Below are 22,362 nucleotides of genomic sequence, written 5' to 3' on the forward strand. Positions count from 1 at the left end.
GAAAAGCAAAGGCTCACAAGGCTTATGTTCTAACTCTTCCAAGCTTTATTTTTTCTTTCCTCTCTCATTTTTCTTCAGGGATTACAAGAGATGGAAGCTTAGATTGATTTGTTTTTCTCTTCTGGAGCAAGTGTTTGGGGATTTCACTTTTCAGAGAAACTTCTGCCATGTGGAGAAAGGTCAGAAGCCTTTTTTTTTTTTTTTTTTTAATTTTTCCAGTGGAACAGACAGCAGCATCCTTTGGTCATGTGGCTGCTTTGGATTTTCAGGTAGATTTGATTAGCTGGAGCGCACATGAGGGTGGATACCTTGTGAGCCCTGGGGGACACTTTCTGGACTTCATTCTTTCTTCCTTTGTCAGCTTTCTCCACCCTATTTTCTCTGGAATCAAACCAAACTAGAGAGAGTCTGGGGAACCCTGCAGGTGTAAGCTCTGCGCCAATGCAGATGTTTTGCTTTGGTGGAAGAGGTGCTGAGCTCTTTGGGGAAGAGACCTCTGCTCTAGGAGCTTGTGGATCTGAAGCAGTGTTTACAACAAACAGTAACAGACATGGGATTTTAAACCATGAGGTTAGCACCTGTGCTGGCCATGTCTTAGCGCTCCCACTGGCAGCCGAACTTCTTCACCCTCCCTGGCCAGGTTATAAAAGAAACCAGCTCTCAGGCATAGACTTGAACTTGGGCACCCCAAGATGGAAAACCCAATGTGACCGGGGTCTTGCTACTGTAAGTGCAGTCCTGCTGTACAACAGTGGCTTCATGCCTGAAGAAGAGCTGGTCCTGCTGTCTTTTCAGAGTGGGAAGGGTGAGACACTGTCAAGAAAACTGCTGCTGAGCATCCTCACTGCTGTCAGGCACGGAGATGCAATTTCTCTTTAGGTGCTTCTGCTGAATGAAAGATTCATGTCAACCTTGGCTGCCCTCTCATTTTCTTTTAATGATGCAATAAATTAGAAAGTGATAAGGGACCAAAGGGAACATTTGAAATTCCAGTGGCATTTCTAGGAATGGCCTGAGATGTTCCAAGCTCCTCACAGCCTGCTGGCCAGCCTGCAGGAGGGAAGGGGCTGCCTGCGGAAAGGCACATACTGGGGAGGGCTGACTGTCCCTGGGAAGCAAACCAAAACAGCCCTCAGCACAACTCAGATTACATTGTCAGCTTCCTAAACCTGAAGGTAGGTGGCCCTGTGGTTAATGCTTTTTGCTGAGGATTCAGTTTCTGCTCTCCTTCTAATGACCAAAGGAACACCAGGGAGGAAGTATCCTTGTAAATATTATCATACCCCTTAGTGGGGCGTGAAGTACTGGCCAAAGTTGTCTGTCCGAGAGGATTTCTGTTTGATTCCTGTGGCTCTCTGTGAGCAGCACGCAACAAGACTGAGCTCCCTGTGGGACCATTGGCTCTTGTTTACTCATGACTGTGCCGTCTCATGTTCCTGTTGGGCGCTAGGGTTGGCTTCTCCATTAGAATTGAATGGGCACCCCAGCACCTTCCTGTGGCACCAGGCTCTGACATCCTCCCTCTCCACCTTCCTGCATCATGCCAGTCTCATGGAGGTATCTCCAGCAGATATCCTGGATGTGAGAGCAGTTGCTAGCGTTGGATGTGATACTGGAGGTCATTGTAAGAGGCTACATGCTCCATCTCTGGAGGTGCACAAGGCCAGGTTGGCTGGGGCCCTGATCTGGTGGGTGACAACCCTGTCCACAGCAGGGGGGTTGGAACTGGATGATATGTAAGGTCCTAAGCTATTCTATGATTCTATTACCAAAGGTCATCCAGAAAACTGGGGACAAAACACTGACTGGTGCCTGGTGTCCTCAGATCACTGCTGATCTGCTCTTCTGTGGCGTACAAGGTAACAGTGCTGTCCTCTATAGCAATTTCTCTTTTATTGCTTCCACTTGCTGAAAATGCAGCCCCACCAACCATGCCTGGCTGGGTACCCCAGGTCAAGGGGACTCAAAATCACACCAGTCCTACAGGCTGTGGCCGGACACTGCACTGTGCAGTGTCACCTGTATCTCAGGTTGGGATGGACACAGGCAGGTAGCACAGAACCCCTTCCTGCCTGGATTCATTCTGCTGCTGAGCTTGTGCTATCTGATTAGTATATGACCCCGACCCTGGTTCTCAGTTGTGTTGCCCTCCAAAGGAGGTGCTGGGGCTGTGTGGTCTGTTTTGTGCTTTCCATTTAATGGGTGTTGTGTTTTTTTTTAACTTCATCACATCAGTTTGGGGACTTCTCTTCCCGTTAATTTCTCTCTACTCCAAGATCCGCTTTTCTCCTGGGTAGCTGCCACTTTTCTACTGGAGAAGGTACTAGAGATGTAGAAAGAGCACGATTTGGGAATTGAGGAGGAAATTAGCAGCCAGTAATAAGTGAGTGCAGCATGGGAACGTGCCATGAACTTATAGTCAGAGAAACAGCCTAAAGACACAGGAATAAAATACAGCAGGTGAGGAGAATGTTAGTCATTAGTTGATCATGGAGTCTGTGCTGCAGGCTGTTGGTTTTTGTCTCTTACACACTCAGTTAGAAGGTGCAGAGTGATTCAAGCTTGCAGGTGCTGCAGCTCTTCTTCTATGCCTGTAACTTTATGTGACCAGTGGTGCAAGAATTCTTCAGGACTTGCACCTTCTGGCTGTGCTTTACGAAGATGTGCTAGTCTATGAGTTAACTGAATTTCAGCTCATGACCATTTAAACATCTGCGTCAGGAACCCTCCGCAGGCCAGAAGCTGAGGCCATTTTTGATAGCACAGATCATACTGCAACAAGAAGTTACGACGATACCTACTTCTTTAAGTGTCTGCTTACACAGCACCTATAATATGCTACAGGTGGTCTTAAGGATTAGACCTTAAAGCTGGCATGGGCTTAAAGACAGTCTCTTAAACATGAGTGCTGGGTGATGCTGTGCATGTAAGTATTCCTCTTTGCTGTTGCTTCTAGAGGCAATTTAGCAGAATTTGATCGTTTGAAGAAAGGGGAAGGATGTTACAGAAGGTTGTTCTTGTTTTTGAGGGGTAGATTTTTTTTTTGACATGACCTGTTTGGTGACCTATCTAGAAGTTACTGGGAAGTTATGGATCGTCTTTGGTGGATGAGGAGAGACCATATCGGGAGAAAGCAAGGTAGGTAGGAAATACAGTATGTGTTGTAAAGTGATAACACATTTATTAATTACACATGCACAGGCAACTTCAGGCATCCCACCAGAATTTACTGTACCAATGTAACTTCCATGTTATATGTCTAGCAAATGTTGTGAATCAGACATTGTGTAAACATTCGTCATTTGCATTTAGTGTTGTGCAAACTGACATAAGGATCAATTGACGTAACACATCAGTAACTGCTTATAGAAGTACAGAAACAGTTCTCTGGTTTTCTGAAATGGTCTGGAATCCTTTTGTGTTTGATATCTCTACTCAAAGCCCATTTTTGTCCAAAAGTGACATTCTTCCATGGCTGAGAGGTGCGGCGTGTGTCCCTCAAAGTCTGCTTCGGCAGCAACACCACGTGCAGGTTTCAGGGTGGTGGCTTCTTTCCTCTCGCCACCACATATGGTCTGGAGCTCCTCTTTGTTCATCTCTTCTTGGAAATGATTCTCACAAAGTTTCAGGAAGTTCTTTTGAGGCTGTGTCACCTCTTTGTTCTCTCATGACTGGAAAAGGAGGGATCTGTTTTGCTGGTCAGTGTCACGTGAAAGGTTTTGGGAAATGTTTCAAAAAAAATGTTGAAAGAAAACTCACAGTGGAAAATAGAGCATTCCCTGTGCCCGCTGAAACAGGGCAAGAAAAATCCTAATCATACAGAGATACAAGTCCTGGAGCAAGACAGGAGAACTTCAAGTTTTCTTCTCTACCATTCAGAAGAATTTCTGCAAATCTCGGGCAGGAAAGGTTAAGTGAGAGTCATCAGCAGATACGTGTGACCTATATGATTTGTGATATCAGGATTCTGACCTACAGGTCTGTCCTAGCAGGCAGATGGTTATGGACCTGGAAGCAGCCCTACATGGTGCTGTACCGGCCATCCCACCCCACAGAGACTCCTTAAGCAGAAATTGAGTTGTTGGGCTCAGGAAAACAGCCTGGAGCAAAGGAATCACATAGCCGCTTCGGAGGAGGGCTCCTAAGGAATTATTTTTCTTCCATTCTCAGTCACTGTTGTTCCAGAAGCGGGATTTCCGTCTGTCTTTATGCAGAATTCAGCACAAACAGGCCTTTGAACAACACTGAAACAAATAGTAAAGCGTGATCCATTCCCATCATGAGAAATAGGCATGTCACGCTTATCTTAAAAGCAGAGACAGGCTGTGGAAATGCTCAGTGTGAAAATCAATATTTTGAATAGGAACTGAGACTGAATTGGTTATACAAATATTTGTGTTTGTTTCTTTTGAGTTACTGATGCTGTTTTCGTCTCAAGCTAAATATAAAGATTTAAAAAAAAACAAACTTCAGATTGGATTTTAATGCAAGTATAGAAATCACCTTTGTCAAATTTGGTACTGGAGTTGAGTGGCAGCAGCACTGATTTTTAAGAAGTGTAGTTTCTCAATTTGAACTAATTCAGCTGGAAGCCAGACAAATGTCTTCTTTTGGCCACATCCACCTTGATAAAAGCTTACATAAGTATGTTAATGACAGCAAAACTAGGCCTGCTAAAGCCAATAGTTATTTTGGTTATCTGGTAAAATAGAATGATCTGTACTTTGTTTGTTGCCATACTGTCACATATTAACTGTATATATTTATGTTTGCAAATACACACACACATATATACTGATGTACACATATCCATATAGAACATGCTCTGTATTTCTATGTATTCTTGTGGTTGTAAGATGAGGGATATAACACCAGAGGCTCCCCTGCATCATTACACAACTCTTCACCAGCCTTCTGAGACTATAATTCTCAGTTTGCCTTTGCTTTTCTGAAGCTGAGAGGAAGCAAGGAGCAAGGTGTTTCAGACACAGGTTGTTCCCACTCTCCTAGCTGGTTCAACAGATAGGGTAAGTCAATATAACTCAGTGTAAAGAGGCAAGCAGAGGTATGAAACTGTACTTTCTACTAAATTACCAGTATATAAAGTACAAAGGTTATGTAAATGATTTGACCTTCAGCCTTGCTCATGTAACAGAAATAGATACCTATAGGAAAAACACAACTGTTCATTGCACCAAAATGAGTTATTAAGACATAAAATGAAATTTACATTTTCTGTTCATTGTCCTTAACAACAAAATCTGTCTGGCAGCTCTGGAAGGTATAGAATACCTCTATACGTTACATATCCCATTCTTCTCCCTGATTCTTTCCCTTGAACTTTGGCACTTACTTTGAAACTGACATCTTTTTTTCAGGAACATGAGCAGCCTTTAACATGGAAAGTATCTGAATGTGGAATCCTACATACAGTAAGTTTCACCTTAAAAAGAAAAGGTAGGAGACACTGCTTTATCGATTGTTACTAACGATAAGTATTTGTGCTACTATCTGACTTGTGTTTTAACAAGCTAAGTAAAAAATATCCTGTTAAGAGAGATGAATAGTTTTTTTTCTTGTTGAAACTGGCTTTCTTTACTTTAGATGGCAACAACATCTAAAGACCGCAATTTTCTCAGCAAAATTAAATATATTCATGTCTGGGTCAAAGAACTTCAGTATTGAAATAGGAGTCTATTTCAGAGAAACATAGGTATCTGCATGTAGCAGATTACTGCGGTGTTAAGGTATCACTTAGAAATCTCCCACATTCTTCCAAACAAGAAAAAACAGTGGCTAAGTATCAGGCAATGAGTTTATGTAATGCTTGATAAGGAACTGGAGGTGGGAATCTAGGTCTCTGCCCTCAATACCCAAAACTACTGAAAGAAACTGCACATCCACTGGAGGCAATCATTCATTTTCCAAAGTTTTCAATTCATAAGTCGTAGCCAAAAAATGCCAACCAACTTTAATTTAAATTTTGGGTTGAGCAGACTCTTTCAGATCAAGACCTCAAACACAATAGTGCAGATCTTGCATTCCCCAGGTAGCACAGAACTAAGAAGTGCTGCACTGAGTGATGCTGAGGGACTACTTGGTACGGAGATTATTCATACCGCAGTCAAAACAGAATGAACTGGTTTGAACAAAGCCATTTGAAAAGCAAAAAGCATCTTGATTTCTTGTTTGGTGCAATTCATTTGACTGTCACTTTGAGATTAGCCAAGCGTACCTCCTTTTGCGTGGACCTGCTGATGAACAAAGAAGCCTCCTCCATGTTCTGTGGGTGCAGACCATTCACAGCCACTATACGGTCTCCGTGGTTAAATAAACATCCCAATCGGCAAGGACCAGTCCACTGTGAGACGCTATTGTGTTTGAAGGACAGACAACAAAGGAATCATATAGGATATACAGTTACTGTTAACAGAACGGAAAACAGGATGGCATTTATGGCATTGCCCTCTGGAAATGGGACATAGGCTGAGTGACTTTACAACTTCTTGATCTTGTTAGCAAGCGAGATTGATGCTAGCAACATCACCAGAGAGAGCTGGGGATTCCAGTCTGAAAACGGGGCTAGACCTGGTGCAGTTTCATGCATATGCTGCACATGTTTGACCAAAAGTATTTTCCCAAGGCATTTCAAGAGGCTGAAATTAAAACTTATTATCATATATTTTATTTATGGTACAATTGCAAGGATCAGAGATCTGCTGCTATCCCGTCTGGACCCTTATGCTGCAAAACTCTGCATATGGATGTGTGTGCTTCTCCCCCTACAGAGACCGTGTCACTCGTTCACGCTTGACAGTCACCATCACACAATATTCAGGGCTTACCAAATTTGTCCTACTGCTTCAGTAAGTTTTAGGTAACTGTTAATATCCGCCAAGGGGACCAAGATATCCAACTCTTGCAGTTGCGTCTTATCTGTAACTTGACTGTAAGAGAAAACATCAGAGACCAGGCACCTTCTACCAGTACCTTAACTGGAACACTCAGACATATCTGTCTGCTTAGCAACAAGAAATGGGGAAGGCACTTACCTGAGCAGTATAGACAACTGAACCACTGAAAGTGGTGATGAGTTCTGCCTTCTTTTGAGGAAAGGCTGCTGTGTGGTGCTTTCTGGGAGTTTTAGGTCTCTATTTGCCTCCAAGTCGTCTGGGCTTGCACTGTTTTCCTCGCTTTTGGGAGGAGAATGGGGGCTGTCATGTCTGCACGTTGGCCTACTGAAAAAGAATGGTGATAAAAATGAACTGGCTTAGCCATTCCAGGCACTCCTGCCGGATCAAATAGCTGTCAGTGAAGAAAAGAATAACAAGTTCTTGTAGAATATCCAGTGGGCAAAATTACGGCTAAGTAAGATAAACTGTCCTTCTAAAAACGGGCCATAAATCCTAAAATAAACCTTTTCAGTATTTAAAGACTATGCAGTAAGCCCCAAAACATTCCAGCCAACAACATACTTTTACAAAGAAATGAATACAGATTGTTGCCCTTGGCTTTGCCACCTTTTGTGGGGATGTAATGCTGTCCTCTGGGGTATGTAATGACTCAGATATGCTTGAATACTTTTCAGGTTATTTGATAAGCCTCATAATGCCTGGAGTCAACTCCCTTCTTCACCTCAAACAAGGTTTGGGTTAGCATATGAACTCCAATGGCATAGGCTTGTGATGTTTGTATAGTAAACTCCTCCACAAAGACTCCTAAAAATGCAGATGAACAAATTTATTGTAATAATCTGTCTTCTAGGCTTGCATTTCTGACTGCCTCCCACTACGTGAAATAAGACCTGGCTGTCTGTAGGTGGCAGGACATAGCCAGCAGCTATGGACAAGCCCTTTAGCTCATCACTGGCATGCAGTTATGATGTAGGCACTCATTTTTTTCAGCGTGCCATGCTGTATTGTACTGGTTGTGAAGCTTCCTGGTGACACCACAACTGTCAAACAATATTCAGGTCTTTGTGACACACCAAATACTACACCCTCAAAGTACACAGCATCAGGCCTATACTTCGGGGAAATGGTAGGAAGGAGTTGACCTCCTAGGGCTAACATTGCCTCTTACTGGAAAAACTAGGAGCTAATGCCACAAATCTTAGGCCTTTTTTTATCTAGCTAATACAGGTTGCTTTGCAGAGAACCTGTCTGAATTGTTGCTGGAACTTGGCTGAGGTATCTGAGCACAGTGGTGTGGTGTTATGTCCTGAAAGCCTAGATAAAGTATCAGTCAACAAAACCTGCAGTGCTTCTTGTCAGAGCCTGTCTAAATGCATGAGTTGAAATGTGAGCTTAAATTTCACATCAATGAGTCTGAACTTCACTCTGGTATTGCCACAAGTCTTAAACTTTCTGAACCAAGACAGAAGGAAAAACTCATTCAAGAAAGATGCAGCCTTTAGGTACTATAATATAACTACTACGAACAACAGCTCTAGCTATGCCACTTGTAATTTGCAAAGCTTTAATGGGGATGTTTAATGAAGAGTCGAAACATTTGATTTTCCAAAAGAATGGTCAGGCACTGGAATGGGCTGCCCGGGGAGGTGGTTGAGTCACCGTCCCTGGAGGTGTTCAAGAAACGTTTAGGCGTCGTACTGAGGGACAAGGTTTCGCAGAGAAATATTGGCGGTAGATGGACGGTTGGACTGGATGATCTTGGAGGTCTTTTACAACCTTGGTGATTCTATGTTTCTACAATTCTATGTTACTTACAGGGACTTCATTGACACATAAGCATTCTCCTTTACTGGCTTCCGTTGCCATGGCTTCTCTTGTACAGGGATATCAGGCTCATCTGTAGTGTCAATCTTTGATATTTCACTATTGCACTGTTAGAAACAAATAACAATGTTAAGAAGTAAATATTCATGCTCTGTCTACAGAAGAAAGAATCTCAATTTCCTTGTTTTGTTCAGTGCTTGTGCTGTTTAAGACCATTAGCTAGTACAGCTTGGTTTCCCTTGAATAACTCACTTCCCAGAAACTGAGAGCTAGAAATGTGGTTGAAACTTAGAAGTTCATGCTATCTGGTATAATTAGTACTATCTTTTTAGGCTGGAACATAACTAGCTATATTCTCATGTACGACCACTTAAAATTCGACAATTTTATTTTAGGAAAGTCTTTCAAAAAGATTATATATATATATATATTTAAAATTTATTTCATTTAAAGCACTTAAATGATATGATAAAATTAAGTTGTTAATGTCCTTGAGTTATCTGTACAGACTTTGGAGGGGGGCTGTGACTTCTGCAGAAGCCTGCCTGGCATAATGAACTTCTTGTGACCACAGTCTGTATGGGAAACCCTGAGAAATGAGCCTCCTAAGTTCAGTGCCAGTATTTATTTAAGATTACCAATACAATTCTTCCTGCTCCCTTGTTTCACACTGAAATGCATACATTAAAATGTTTTCTGGCATTTAATAATTACTGCTTGGTTTTATGCCACTTACTGATGCTTCAATGCAATTACATTTTAAAATAATGTTATTTAAAATAACAAAAATAATGTACAGTTAGTGCAGTTTTCATTTCTTACTAAAATAAACATTGATACAATTGGCAAAAATCATTTACAACAGTCAATCTGAGGAATTTCAACAAAATCAGCAGTGTGTGTTGTCAAAATGCCATTTTTTAGCAGAAAGACCCTTTCAGTTTAGCATTTTCTTTTTCTTGTACACATTAAAGCTTTATTACCTACTGCTTTATCTATGTACATCTTTGGCAAGGTATTAGTGGTTCCTCATACCAATTCCTCTTTGGGTCATTACATGTGTCTGTCTCCTTGGAGCTGTTAACAAAACAGAACTCACAACTAATAAACTACCTTTGCTAAAAGACTGCTGGGAGTTTGGTAATAAGGTTCTTCTTCCTTTTTGAGGTCTTCATTTAAATCTGATGCTGGAAGATTTTCCTCAGTCTTTCCCAGATTTTCATCCTGTTAAAAGAATGTTTTTATTTGAACGGGTTCAGTTATGTGGATTGTTTAACATGTATTTTGCCATTTGCTAATGAATGTCCACAGGAAACACAGGAAGATACGAAGGGTCTGCTCAGTTTGTGTTAGGAACAGGTTTCTGTAGTTCTGCTCCTGGCTGTATTTTTGTGCACGTGCACAAAATTAAGCACTAGTATTAGTCTTTCTCCTAGCTAGAATTGTGGTAACTAGGAAGTTGCAATTGACTGCATGTTCAGAAACTGTTATTTTGTTTAAAAATCAAGTGAGCTGAATACTTCATGTATGATTCTGCATACTTTTTATGTGCTTGTGTGCAAAAGAATTTGTATTTGTCTTAAAGTCCTTATTTTAGGAGAATATCTATGGGAAACTGGACTGGGAGATATGTCACTTTTAAGCACTCTTTAAATACTATCAAGAGAAGAATGCATTTGAGATTTCCCTGACTAATGAAAAGTCTGTTAGCTCTCCTTTCTAGAACATAGCCCAGGGGGCTGAACATCTGATACTGAATCCTTTATGTCCTGAATGATATTCTCCCTGGTTCATAAATACCTGACGTATTAAGTCTGTGGCTATTTGGTAAGTCAAGGAGAAATTAATACCTTCATAAACTTTACCTTTCTAAATACAAATTACTCATTTTTATGTTTCCTCGTAGTGAAGAGTATAGTAATTAGAATTTTGCTGCCTCCCAATGCAATTCTCCATGCCATGTTTGTGATGCGACCATTTTTAATCTTTCTACTTACATCCTTGGTTTCCATGGTGATCATTTTAATAATTGCTAAATATGCCACAGAATATATTACTGTTTTCAAGGTGAAGTAATTTAAACTAATTACTCTCTTAGATATACAGAGAAGAAACTGACATTGGATAGAAATTAAAGATGATGTATGTATTTTCGTTCTTTGTTGGAGTAAATGACATAAAAAGCAGCCCACGCTGTAGCAGTCAGAACAAACCAACGAATGGTCCTTCAAGAAGTGCATAACAAAACTCCTTTGGGAAGGAAGACTGGCTCTGTGGTCATGATCTAAAGCCATGAACAAGTTTCCTAGTGATGTTTTGGGGGCTTTGGGTCAATCAAACATGTTAATGCTTGGGGAAAAAGGAAAAGAGAGATTAAGACTTGAGATCCTCCAACTCCTATGAAATCTCAGAGTAGACAGCACTCATCAGCTTCCCAAAATGAGCTTTTGATCGCTGGCAGTGGCCACTTTTGGCAAACATGTATACTGTCTGTCTTTGTCATCATCACAGACTACGGGGACAATGGAGAAAGCTAAACAGCAGCATCACTGCGTTTTCCTGAATAAGTTTGATGACATCTATGTTCCTCTGAATATTTTACAACCAGAGAAGTTAAGCTAACTTCAGTGTAAAATTGTTCTCAGCTGTACTGCTAAACAAGTTCAAGTCTGTGCTGAACCACAGTGTGTATTGGCATTAGAGAAAAAGTGGGTTACGGAGGAAATAGGCTGTAGCAAAAAATGCAAATGATACCTGGAATTCAGCTGAGTAATTGTTAGTTTTGGGCTCCTTGGGGACAGGGCTAGAAGTTACATGCTGCCCTGAATTTCTCTTTCAAAAAATCATGTCCAACGTGTATTGGAGTCAGATTCTTGACCAGTATGTCTAGGTACCTGTCATACAGTGTGATGCAAATTAGGGTTCCTTGTTTTGATGCATTTTGGATATTAATAGCTGCATGTAAAAATAGCTAGTACTCAGCTGCTGAGTCAGATGTGGTTCGGTAGCTCGAAAACATGGATTGAAAGGGAACCAGATTCTCAAAGCATTCCTGGGTCGCTGGGTCCCTGCCTGTATGACTAAACCTAGCTGATTTCAAAAAGCCTGTCTGCACGAACAGTGGCTTCTGACCAGTTTTCAAGATCAGGGTCTGGATGACGGAACTGCCAATAAAAAGCAAAACTAATCAGACACTAGAAATAAAGAGTCATACTTTTAACAGGAAGTAAATATAAAGACTTAATCTGGAAGTCAGCTGCCTGGACATCACTGAGCAGAGAATAGATCCGGAGATGTTAGCGGATGTTAAACTTATGAGTCAAGTGTAATATTTTTATCAAATGCAGAAACATTTTTGCTCCTTGTTAGCTGTATGGCAAGGTTATTTATTGTGACACATGCTGAAACAATATGAGCTTCCTGCTGCTCCCTCTGCTTCAGGCTAAAGAGAACAGGAAAATCCAAATTCCTTATCTTTGAATGTTCCTTGTCAGCCTGTCCTACTCTGACCAGCTACATACAATACGTGCTCTCTGAGTCACTGTGAGTATAAAGGATTAATGAATAAGACAGAAATGACACGTATAGGAAAGAAGCAGAAAGAGAGCCTTGGTATGCATCCAAGAGTAGCAGTAGCTTATGTCAAACTAAGGGCTAACACAATGCATTTCAGAGCTCAGTCTCATAACTGAGCGATTGCACTTCCACAAATTACAGTGCCTCAGCTGAATTATTATAACAACCCATGGCATTGCAATGTAATTTCAGCTATTTTCACTTCAATCCACTAAATCAAACTGTATTATATCATGCTTGCTACCAGCCTATACAAACGGATAGTGATTGCAGCATGTGATTCACTGTCCTGTTAGCTGTGATAGCAGAATAGAGTCTTTCCCTGTATCTCAGCTCCTCCAGATCATAGTCCGGTGCCTAAACTGCCAATAAAGATAGGTTTATACTCAACTGCCTAACTGCATACTGGTGTGGTTGTGCTGTCAGTTCTGTTGACTGCTGTAAAGGCAGTAACCCAGGACAGGGTGGCTGACAACCATCTGAAACTGCTGCAGATCTTTTTGTTCAGGGAACGTAGGTCAGAGCGCTTTGCCAGTAATCCACGGTTAGCACCCGTCATTGTATCTTTTAAAATAATTCCTGCCAGATATGGAAGGTAGATTACAGGATGTCATATTTATAACAATACAATGTCAGCTTTAAGGTGTACTTCAGTCTGATTTTGCTTTGTGTTTCGGTTACTCTGATTCAACTGCTACTTGCAGAGGCTACAGAAGGAAGCCATTTAGAAGAGTGTGGCACAGCTGAGAAATATGACAGGAGGGACAAATCCTCCAGCAGTGCAGCTTCAGAGTTGTCTTTTATCAAATTTGAGAGAGTTGCCTCAAGTTGCAATCACTGCATGGAAACTCTGAGGATCTGCCCCCAAGAAACAAAGTAAACAAAGGGTATTTCAAGCAAGTTCTCAGAAGGTTCTCTTCAATGCTAAATGAGACAGCTGAATAGCTACATTTAAGAAATCCTTATAATAAAAACCAGATCAGTGCACTGGTAAAGTAAGTGAATAATCTATAGCTACAGATAGTCAGGTGACACGACAGCCAGTAGTCACTTCTCCTGAACAAATAAGTCAAGAGCAGTTTTATTTGTTGTGCTCACCAGGCTTGGAAAAACTTGTGGTGAGTCGCTCTGAGCCTGATGAGGGCCAGGATCTGAACTTGGCCTGTTCTTATCTTCTGAGGGACCATCATCCTGTACACAGAAGAAAAAATGTTGACTCCTACAGATACACTGGAGATGATGTACCTGCATTCAGCTTCCCCCATCAGGGCTATTTGCACGCAACTTTGTGACTACAGAAACCAGCACCTCCTTGGCAGCTATTCATTCTGATGCCAAAGGACTAAGACTTTCTATTTAAATGTTGAGGGGGAATATCTGAAAGGCACAGACAGCAAGAAGTGTGGGCTGCAGTGGACAGCACTGGACTGGACTTCCCCAGTAGGCTTTAGAGCTCAGAGAGACAAAGAACAGCGCAAGCACAGAACAGGAAGAGCATGGCTAGCAGCTGTTGAAACAATCATCACAGGTCTTTTCCAAGGCATGTCAGAGCTAATCTGCAGCTATTTTACGCCAACCAACTTTTGCCAGTCAGTTGAGATGGACAGTGAATATCAGTGCTCATTGCTATCATCACCTGTCTTTACTTACAGGCAGACTCCTAAACAAACCAACATGCTGGTACTGGCCATTTGTGGGGGCTCTCTGGTGATGTTAACATCCAGGTCCTACTTGGGAACCCCAGTACAGAGCAGAACAGACCACCTGGACACCCACTGCATGAGCTCTGAAGAACTTTTGATTGAAACAAGCAACTATATAACTGGCAGCAAACTCATCATTAAGGCTGAGTAATCCATTTACCTTCAGGTAGCTCTGCCTTCCCAGGGAATCGGTCGTATCTATAGAATTCAAGAACAATGGCATAGAGAAGGACCGGCCTTTGACTTCTGAATTTGCAAGATCTTGTTTCTAGAAAAAAGGGAACAGCAAGGTAAGACAGACACCTGAAGGACTGACTGGTTTTGAGCTGGCAGTGTCTCCAGCTGGTTCACAGCACTGACAGACTTGATGTGTATCACTTTGTTAAACAGCATGTAAATATATCTAAAAAGCACATAGTAAGAAGTACACACCAGTTTTCATCCTGACACATCAAATGTGCAATTCATTGTAGTTCAGTGTCAGTCACTTCATAATTTCCATGTGTCTTACTCTTCAAAGAGATGCTTTCAGTGTAAGAACAATCCCTACGCAAACAGACTGTGCAATGCCTGCTTAATGCATAAGCCCAGAGTACAGGATTTATATGGAAAATTAATTTCTGATTAAGCAAGGCAAGAGACAGCTGGCAAGGCCAAAATCTGGACAAGAAAATTCCTTGCTTTTGCATAGGTTTCTAATGAGATTACAATTTTCTTTCTTTCTAAAATCAAGTGGAGTAACATGTCACCTGAGGGCAGCATCCACCTCTTTTGGCCTCCCTGATGGAAGATATGGCAGTGACCCAGTCCTCTATTTCCAGGCTGTGGGTTAGAACAATAGAAATTAACACCTACTCTCAGGTAAAACTCAGGGAAAACCCGTTTGCTCACCTACTTCCTCTCATGAGCCTAAAATAATGCCTCTTGAAACCAACAGGGAAAATCTGCACCTTCCTTTTGGGAGATGGATGGAAAAATCTGGCCTCAGAGACGCACAGCCCAGGCCCAGGAGGTATGGAAAGGCTTTTGTAGGGGAGGTGCAATGGTGCCTTCTGCTTCATTCTCTGTGTGTAGTGCTTCTCAGCTGAGTCTTGCTCTAAAGATGGGGCTTGGGAATGCAAGCAGGATGAGAAGCTCCTGAAAGCACCCCTGAAGCCCTGTTCTGTGCTTCCAGTGGGTTTCATTGGATTAATTCTACAACGCTTCCTACGGAGCCTGGCTGTGAGAGCAGTGCCCTGGGCAAAGGCGTGGAGTGGAATGCTCAAGTGGCACACAAGTATGTGTTTTGTTTCTGTGCTTATCAGCATTTCACACATCAGGTGCTCTTCTGCATTAGGGCAGAAAAACCCTGCCATGCCTGTAGCTTGGAAAGCAAAGAGAAGTGGGAAGCTGCACTAGAGCAATGCTGTGCCAAATGTCCTGCCTGTCTGACCTGACCACCTGGGCCACAGCGATTCCTGCCCTGCTAAAGGCTGGGTTGCGGTGAGCAGAGCAGCCCGCAGGTAGGCCCAGAGCTACTCTTTTTGAGATCAACCTTCTCTCCCAGCTGGTTCGGCTGCCTGTAACAGCAGGAAATTAACCCAGGCATGAGAGAAGCGGCATAGAAAAGAACAGCTTTCCTTTGGATCATCCAGCCAAACCTCTTTGGCCCAGGTTGCTCAGACACAAGAGGAGGTGGGAGCTGCTGGCCAGAGCTGCAGAGGAGCGGGATCATGCTCTGGGGGGGCAGGAGGGACAGCAGCTTAGAGCTACATCAGCTTGTCTGCAATCTCACATTGCATTCGCACATCTCTCTCGGCCTACCTGCTCTTCCCAACGAGGTAGTAACATCTGTTTTCAGTAGTGATGGACATCACCTCTTCAGGAAAGCATCTGAACATCTTCCTCACTATTGCCATTATGTCAGAACTGCTTATGCCAATTTCTACACTTGTGATCCTGTTAAGGCAACCACATGAAACATCCTATACACACATGCATGCAAACATACACACATGTACACACACATTTATATGTGTACGTATAGGTGTGTTTTACTCTAAGCACAGCATAACATGATGATATCTATGTGGAAAAAAGGTGAATATTTTTCCACAGAAAAATGTCTTAAGAAAATAAGTGCAAAAATTCAAAACATCTGGTATTTCAGTGAAGAAAATATCCTAACAAAAAAATCAAATCTAATTTTAGAGAGACTCACATCCAGATTTTGGAACCTGATTTCTGAACAGTGAGGCTGTTGGTCTAACAGAGAATCCTGAAAAGAAATGATCGTAAAAAATTCCATGGCATTCATTACAGAACAATGTTTGATTTGAAACTGATCATATACTAACAGTATTTTAATGAAATGGATGTGGAATAGAGAAGCTGTGTACTTAATGTACACTACTTATAAGAAGTTAAATCATTCAAAATAATAACAACAATAATGATAATGGTGATAGTAATATAACCGCATACTTTTGAGCAAGCTGGAAATGTTTCAATACTTCATAATGTAAATCCTTTTAATGGAAGAAGGACAACATCAATGTGATTCCAGCAAACTCTTAACAACTCTAGGAGCCTCTGAGTCAAGCTCCAAGCCTAACTTGTAAAAATTTTATGTTTCTTTGCCAGAACAATGTCCTTTCTATGTGGCTTATACAATAAGTGACAAGATAGGGGTGCTAGCATAAAGCCAATGACACTCAGACTTGCTGCTGCCTGCAGTGGATGCTGTGCTGGGAAGAATAAAGTGAGCAACCCAAAGAAGGCAAGCGGGTCTGCTTCTTGGCAGGGTGAGAGGCACCTCTCTGTAAGGTGAGAAAGTTTGTGTGTTTGCACAGTTACAAGTGGCGTAGCCCTTCCCTACTTTTGTGTGAGTGTGCAAAGCACTATCTTCACAGAAAATATCTTCTACTGTAGGAATACAACCTTTGGAATCATGGAGCCAACCCGTCTGCTTTGCAGGTGCATCACCACAATTGCTCACATAAATGTATCAAATTCCATCAAACCATTTAGGATTTTTACTTCTTCATACATTATACGCTGTAAGTTGTACCTAAGGCCTACAAGAGCCCAAGGGACTCTTTCCTTGTCTTCAGTAGGATTTGGTCAAGAACCTCAATCAGGAACAAGCATCTGTACCATTAGTGGTCAAGAAAGACGGGTGATAGATGATTTAAATTAAAAAATGATGTATTTGAGTTACATACTGATCAACAGGTATGGAGCCTTTCATGCTCATTCCTTTTAGGTACTTCAGGATATAATCGCCCTTGTCGGATTTGGACAGGATGAAATAACGCCTTTTCCAGGAATTCTGCCAAAGAGAAAGTCATTTGTCTCTTGTTACAACCCACGATAGCAGAAGTATCTGATGTTTGTTGAGGGATTGCTGGAATATGACTGATCTGTGTTTGTGTACCTTTGAGTTGAAAAGATGAAGAGGTGGTGACTTGATGAAGAATCCATGCTTGAAAACTCCACCTTCAGGGCAAAATGGGTTTTGAGCTTCTACTAATCAAAGAGAAATGAATGGCACTGTTACTCTATTTGTTGCCAATTAACCTCTTAAAAGAACCTCCTTGAACTGAAAATTGTTGCTGAGCACTTGGTTTCTGAGCTTAAATAACCATAAAGCACATCCAATTAGAGAAGAGAAACACAAATCAAAGCTATAAAATACAGGGCCAGGCCCTGCTTCCTTGATGTCACTGTTACTGCTGACAACTGGCCAAAGCTGTCAACAAATGATAGAGGCAATGTACTGTGTCGAGGGAGGTGGCTCAGAAGATATCATGAAGCTCTGTCTTATTTAAAGTTCTTGTTTAACTTCTGTGGTCTGGTCTTATTTAACTTCCTAATTAGTGAGCTGAAAGGCAGTAAATGGCACCCTAATGAAATCTGTAGATGGCATTCAGTACAGACAGGCTGCAAACACCTCAAATGATAGATCATCTTAAACTGCAGATCATGATGCAGCAACTGGAAGATGTCTTACAGGGAAAAAATAAGCTAAAATCTTAGGGTTAAAAATATGTGAATGTGTTTGTTTGTGCCCCTACATACTCTGTGCACAGCTGTAGTTTAACACTCATGTTTTCTAACCACCACTGGTGGATTTCTGATCAAAATCTCAGTCTTACTAACACCCAGTGAAAGCAGGGGCAATATTATTTCATTTTTTAAGCCATAAGCTTGATATGAGAAGTTAGTACTTTTAAAGAATCCAATGACTGAAGAAAGGGCAGTCAATCTTCAACAGTCTAGTACAAGTTCTGGGAAAGATGGCAGTACATCAACACCCAACTTTATGGAGAGAAACACTTGGTTCTGAGATCCCATTTACTACTGACTTCAGTGGAGGTAAGACTTCACTGTTAGTGTCTTAGAGCTGCTGACATATCTTCCATTTCCCACTTAATTTTTAAGGATTTTAATGTTTTTAGAAATGTCAGTCCAATCTGTGTGTCAGGTACAAGAAAGATTCTGTTGTAATGGGAAATGCTGCATTTAGGACAGATTCTTTAAGGGAGGGAGTGGAGGAGTAGAATTATCACAAGACACTGTTTTCAGTATTTAAAACAAAATCCTTGGCAGCTGGAGGCAAAAGAGAATAGTACCAAATATTGAAAAGAATGTTTTGCAACCCGATTCAATCTTACCACTAACAGATCTTAGTAAATGAAATTTTGTACCTTCAGAATTTTTTCTATTTCTTGAAGCCATCCTGATTATTTTTTTACTGAGATGGGAAAGAAAAAAACCTTGAAGCTAATTCCTTTCACTCTTTCTTGCTGAGCAACATTTCACTGCACGCACAGTTGCCTGAGAAAATAACAAATATCTCAGAAATGTTTGTTTTCATAGTGATGGTTAAACTATATGCAATTAAAAAGAAAAATTCCCTAAGAAACTTACAGATACAATTATAGTTATTATTCATTTAAATATATTACTATCTATAATAAAATAATACTATAAACTACATATTATATGCTATAGCGTTATATTTTATTCTTAAATCGTAAATATAAAAAGATGCATTACAAAATTTATAAACTTACATAATTCAGAGGGATGATTTGCTCAGGATGTGAAGAAACCCACCAAGAGAACTGCATTTCGCCCCTTCCTTTGCAGCAGCCACCCCAGCTGTACCCTAGGAGCATTGCATTGCACTTGTTTCTGACACTGGAAGTGCAAGAACACAGCAGTGTGCATCTTTTAGAAAGTAAAAGGTGGCTTTAGTTACTTTGACATGACTCAAACTGTGAGCTTCCAGGCAATACCCTGCTGTAAATGAGAACGACCATTGCTGGAGAGCTCCTTAGAGCATTTCTGCTTATGATTTTCTTAGTGAAATCGGTACAATTTTGCCTCTTTTAGACAACTCTTTGTGCAACTCTTTGGTTATACAAAAGCTGAGACGGGCTATTACAAAATTTACTGCCTAGGCTTTTCGGCTATTGCTTCCCCCCTGTCCCTCCCCCCCCCCCAAAAAAAAAGGACAAAAAAGTCATTTCCAAAACTGAAAACAGCTGCACAAAAAGTCAAATACTTAATGTCAGTAGTAGGGGGACACATCTGGGGTTGCAGTGAAAGGCAAAGTAATATTCCTCCCAGCATGACTGACAAAGTCTCTATGATTGCAAGTGATACATCTCTCAAAGCAGCCTTCCAAGAGCTTGTAACAGGATAAAAGTCTCATCTAGGTTTCAGTAAAAGTCAAAATTTCCGGGTGGAAATATGAGAAACCATGAGATTACAGCAAGCTTTTCATCATTGCTGTCTCTCTGCATTTTGGAAAAAAACTTTTCAGTGTTGCATTTAATCATTTTTTCATGTCAATGTAAGCAACCTTTTAAACACATTGTTTAATTCAGAACAAACAATGCCAATTCCATGATTATACCCCATCAGATTTTTGTATCCCTGGCATTCAGAGATTTGATTGATTTCAACCTTTTGGAAATGCAGCAAGGCACTTCAGTCAAAATGCAAATAAAGTGCTGCAAATGAGTAAGAAGAACCTTCAAAATATAATACCAAGGTAAGGATAACAAACTGTGTTAATACTTACAGGCAAAAGTCTTTATAGCGCAGAAGGTCTTAGAGAAATACACCATTAAACATTTCCAGATTTCCTGTATTGTTTTCTGGGGCAAAAGACGGTGTGTCCTCACCCTGCACTGTGACTGCTGACTTATAGCTGGTGTATAAACACAAACACCCTGAAATATGACCCACGAGGAAATTCCAGTTTCTGCTTGGAGAAGCAAATTAAAGACTGTTCTGAAAGGGGAAGCCCAGATTAATATTCTCTTACAATTAAAAAATGCCCTTGTTTGAGGCAGCCATGAATGTCTCCCAGGCAGAAAAAAGCCTGGAGATGCTTTTTTTTTTAAAAAAAAAACTGGTTTCTAAATAGTCCTTTTTTTTTCCCCTCAAGCTGTGCCTGAGAGATCATATCCACTCGTGATCGGGAGACAGAGTAACATTAAGAACCATAAAAAGATCATATAGTGCCATAAAATGTTACCAAGTTTAGATTACTAACTAAAGAAACCACAAGGTGGAACAGGCTTTCTTACCCTATCTATGTCATAACTGTACTTTCATTGCAGGGTCAATGTCTGTCCTGGTTATAGCTGACTTTCTGTGTTCTCTCCAGAGACATCCAGCATATCATTAATGGCAATGATTTTCAACTGTTCAGCTATTCCTGCTACTAACAGGAATACTTTTAGACAGAAATGCGTTTTAAATTTGAATGGGAAAGAAACTAAAATGCCCTGCAGCTTATAAGTCACAATTCAGTTATCTGGCATTGCTCAAGACACAGAGTCAGGTTTCCTTAGGCTGAACGTGTTCCTGCAGGCTAAATAATATTAATGCTTCTTGGACATGATCTAAAGTAATGCTTCATCTAGCAGAGACACAGGCCCCTACACAAGGGAATTATGTTTTTCTCTCTTTCAGTACTGCTCAAAGTTATCTTTCCAAGTTGCTTTCCTCTCTGGCAGTGTCTTCACATATTTTATGCCTGATCTTTGTATACTTCATATACTGGACAAGCCTGAAGGTTGCTTAAGATTCAGCCTTTATTTCTTCCCTTCTCTGTAAATCAGCATATAGAATTGCTGTGCTCCTTTGTTCTATATTATCATATTTTTTCCAGGAAACCTTTGGTCTACCAGGAGAGATCTCTTATAAGCTGATAGTACTTATTTGCTTGACACATTAGAGAGGTGAAGAACTTCGGATAACATTACTGTTTTGCCTTTCTTCTTAGAGAGACAGCTACTGCTTCACCTGTTAGTTGGAAATTCCCAAGCTGTGTTTAGTGTCCATTAGAGTAAATGTACAACAAGATCTGGTGAAGACCCGCTCTGTCCACTCTTTTTGTAATTCAAGACATCACACCAAATGGGGGTAAGAAGCTTTTTGAACTGCTAGAGTAAACTAACCAATGCTAATTGCTTTTGTTCCTCCTCACCATTCACAGGGAACCTCACCAGCCACAAGCTGAACCAGGGACTATTTGTGAGGCAACTACAGAGTGGTGAGAGGCACACGAACCCTGGCAACAGGACAAGGGTATTTGTTGATCCATCTTAATTACAAGCAATTTTGAATGACACTGATGGCCTTTTGCTTCACTTTACAGAAGGTGGTAATGTCTACATTTTTGCAGTGCTTCTAAGCAAAGATAGATTTGCAATAGTTTTTTAAATAATTCAAGATTGTTCTCAAACAACTGTTATGAATAAAGAACTGTGCAAGAAGAAGCACACTCCTTAACTGTTATACTTGTTGGCATTTCTTGGCATTATTTCATAAACCTCAAGTGCTCTGTTTCTGAACCCCTTCTTGCTCTCTTACAATGTGGCAGGGTAACTTTGTTGGCAGAATTAGCTTAGTAAAAATCTACAAATGAACTGCAGGGAAGTGTATGAACTGAATACCGAAAATGTTGAATGAATACATTTCTCATGGTAAAACGTTTCTGGCATTTCTCCAGTGCCAGAAAACAGTTTAAGATAGAGCTGTTAGCAAGAAGTAATAAGAAGAACATTTCCATATGAACTGCTAGACCACTGTACAGTGTAATGTATACAAACACTTCATGCACTGGGCAAGATTAAGGGCTGGCAAATTAGGAGATTTCCATTAAAATCTTTTCAATGATTCTAGTTTACTCTATGAAAGGATCCAGCCTACTTAACCCAAGCGATCAAATGCCACCTTACTCTTCCAAACTACTTTCCAACTGACACGGGAAACCCTGTCTTGTTAAAGATGCAGAAGACCAACTTCATTCATGGCTGAGAATAGTTTTGGGATGTATTTTG

At 40.9% G+C, this 22,362-nt stretch overlaps 1 protein-coding gene across 5 annotated transcripts; it reads right to left on the minus strand.

Moving 5' to 3' along the window:
• On the minus strand, window positions 3,160-20,243 carry PLEKHS1 (pleckstrin homology domain containing S1). Of its 5 annotated transcripts, none has more exons than XM_021400079.1 (16): window positions 20,091-20,243; window positions 19,075-19,201; window positions 18,706-18,835; window positions 17,433-17,524; window positions 17,221-17,327; window positions 15,821-15,955; window positions 14,767-14,839; window positions 14,178-14,285; window positions 13,413-13,505; window positions 9,852-9,962; window positions 8,730-8,845; window positions 7,053-7,235; window positions 6,846-6,947; window positions 6,236-6,371; window positions 5,354-5,443; window positions 3,160-4,244 (listed from the first exon to the last, which is right to left on the minus strand). In XM_021400079.1, the coding sequence occupies exons 3-15, from the start codon at window positions 18,734-18,736 to the stop codon at window positions 5,375-5,377; spliced, it is 1,356 nt and encodes a 451-aa protein (XP_021255754.1). In that variant the 5' UTR covers window positions 18,737-18,835; window positions 19,075-19,201; window positions 20,091-20,243; the 3' UTR covers window positions 3,160-4,244; window positions 5,354-5,374. The 5 variants fall into 5 exon arrangements, with proteins under 5 accessions (XP_021255754.1, XP_021255755.1, XP_021255753.1 ...); XM_021400078.1 differs by having other exon boundaries at window positions 3,165-4,244; window positions 7,053-7,238; window positions 17,433-17,521; XM_021400075.1 differs by having other exon boundaries at window positions 3,165-4,244; window positions 7,053-7,238.

Source organism: Numida meleagris, chromosome 5, assembly GCF_002078875.1.
Source record: "Numida meleagris isolate 19003 breed g44 Domestic line chromosome 5, NumMel1.0, whole genome shotgun sequence".
In the NCBI taxonomy this organism is placed as follows: Eukaryota; Metazoa; Chordata; class Aves; order Galliformes; family Numididae; genus Numida; species Numida meleagris.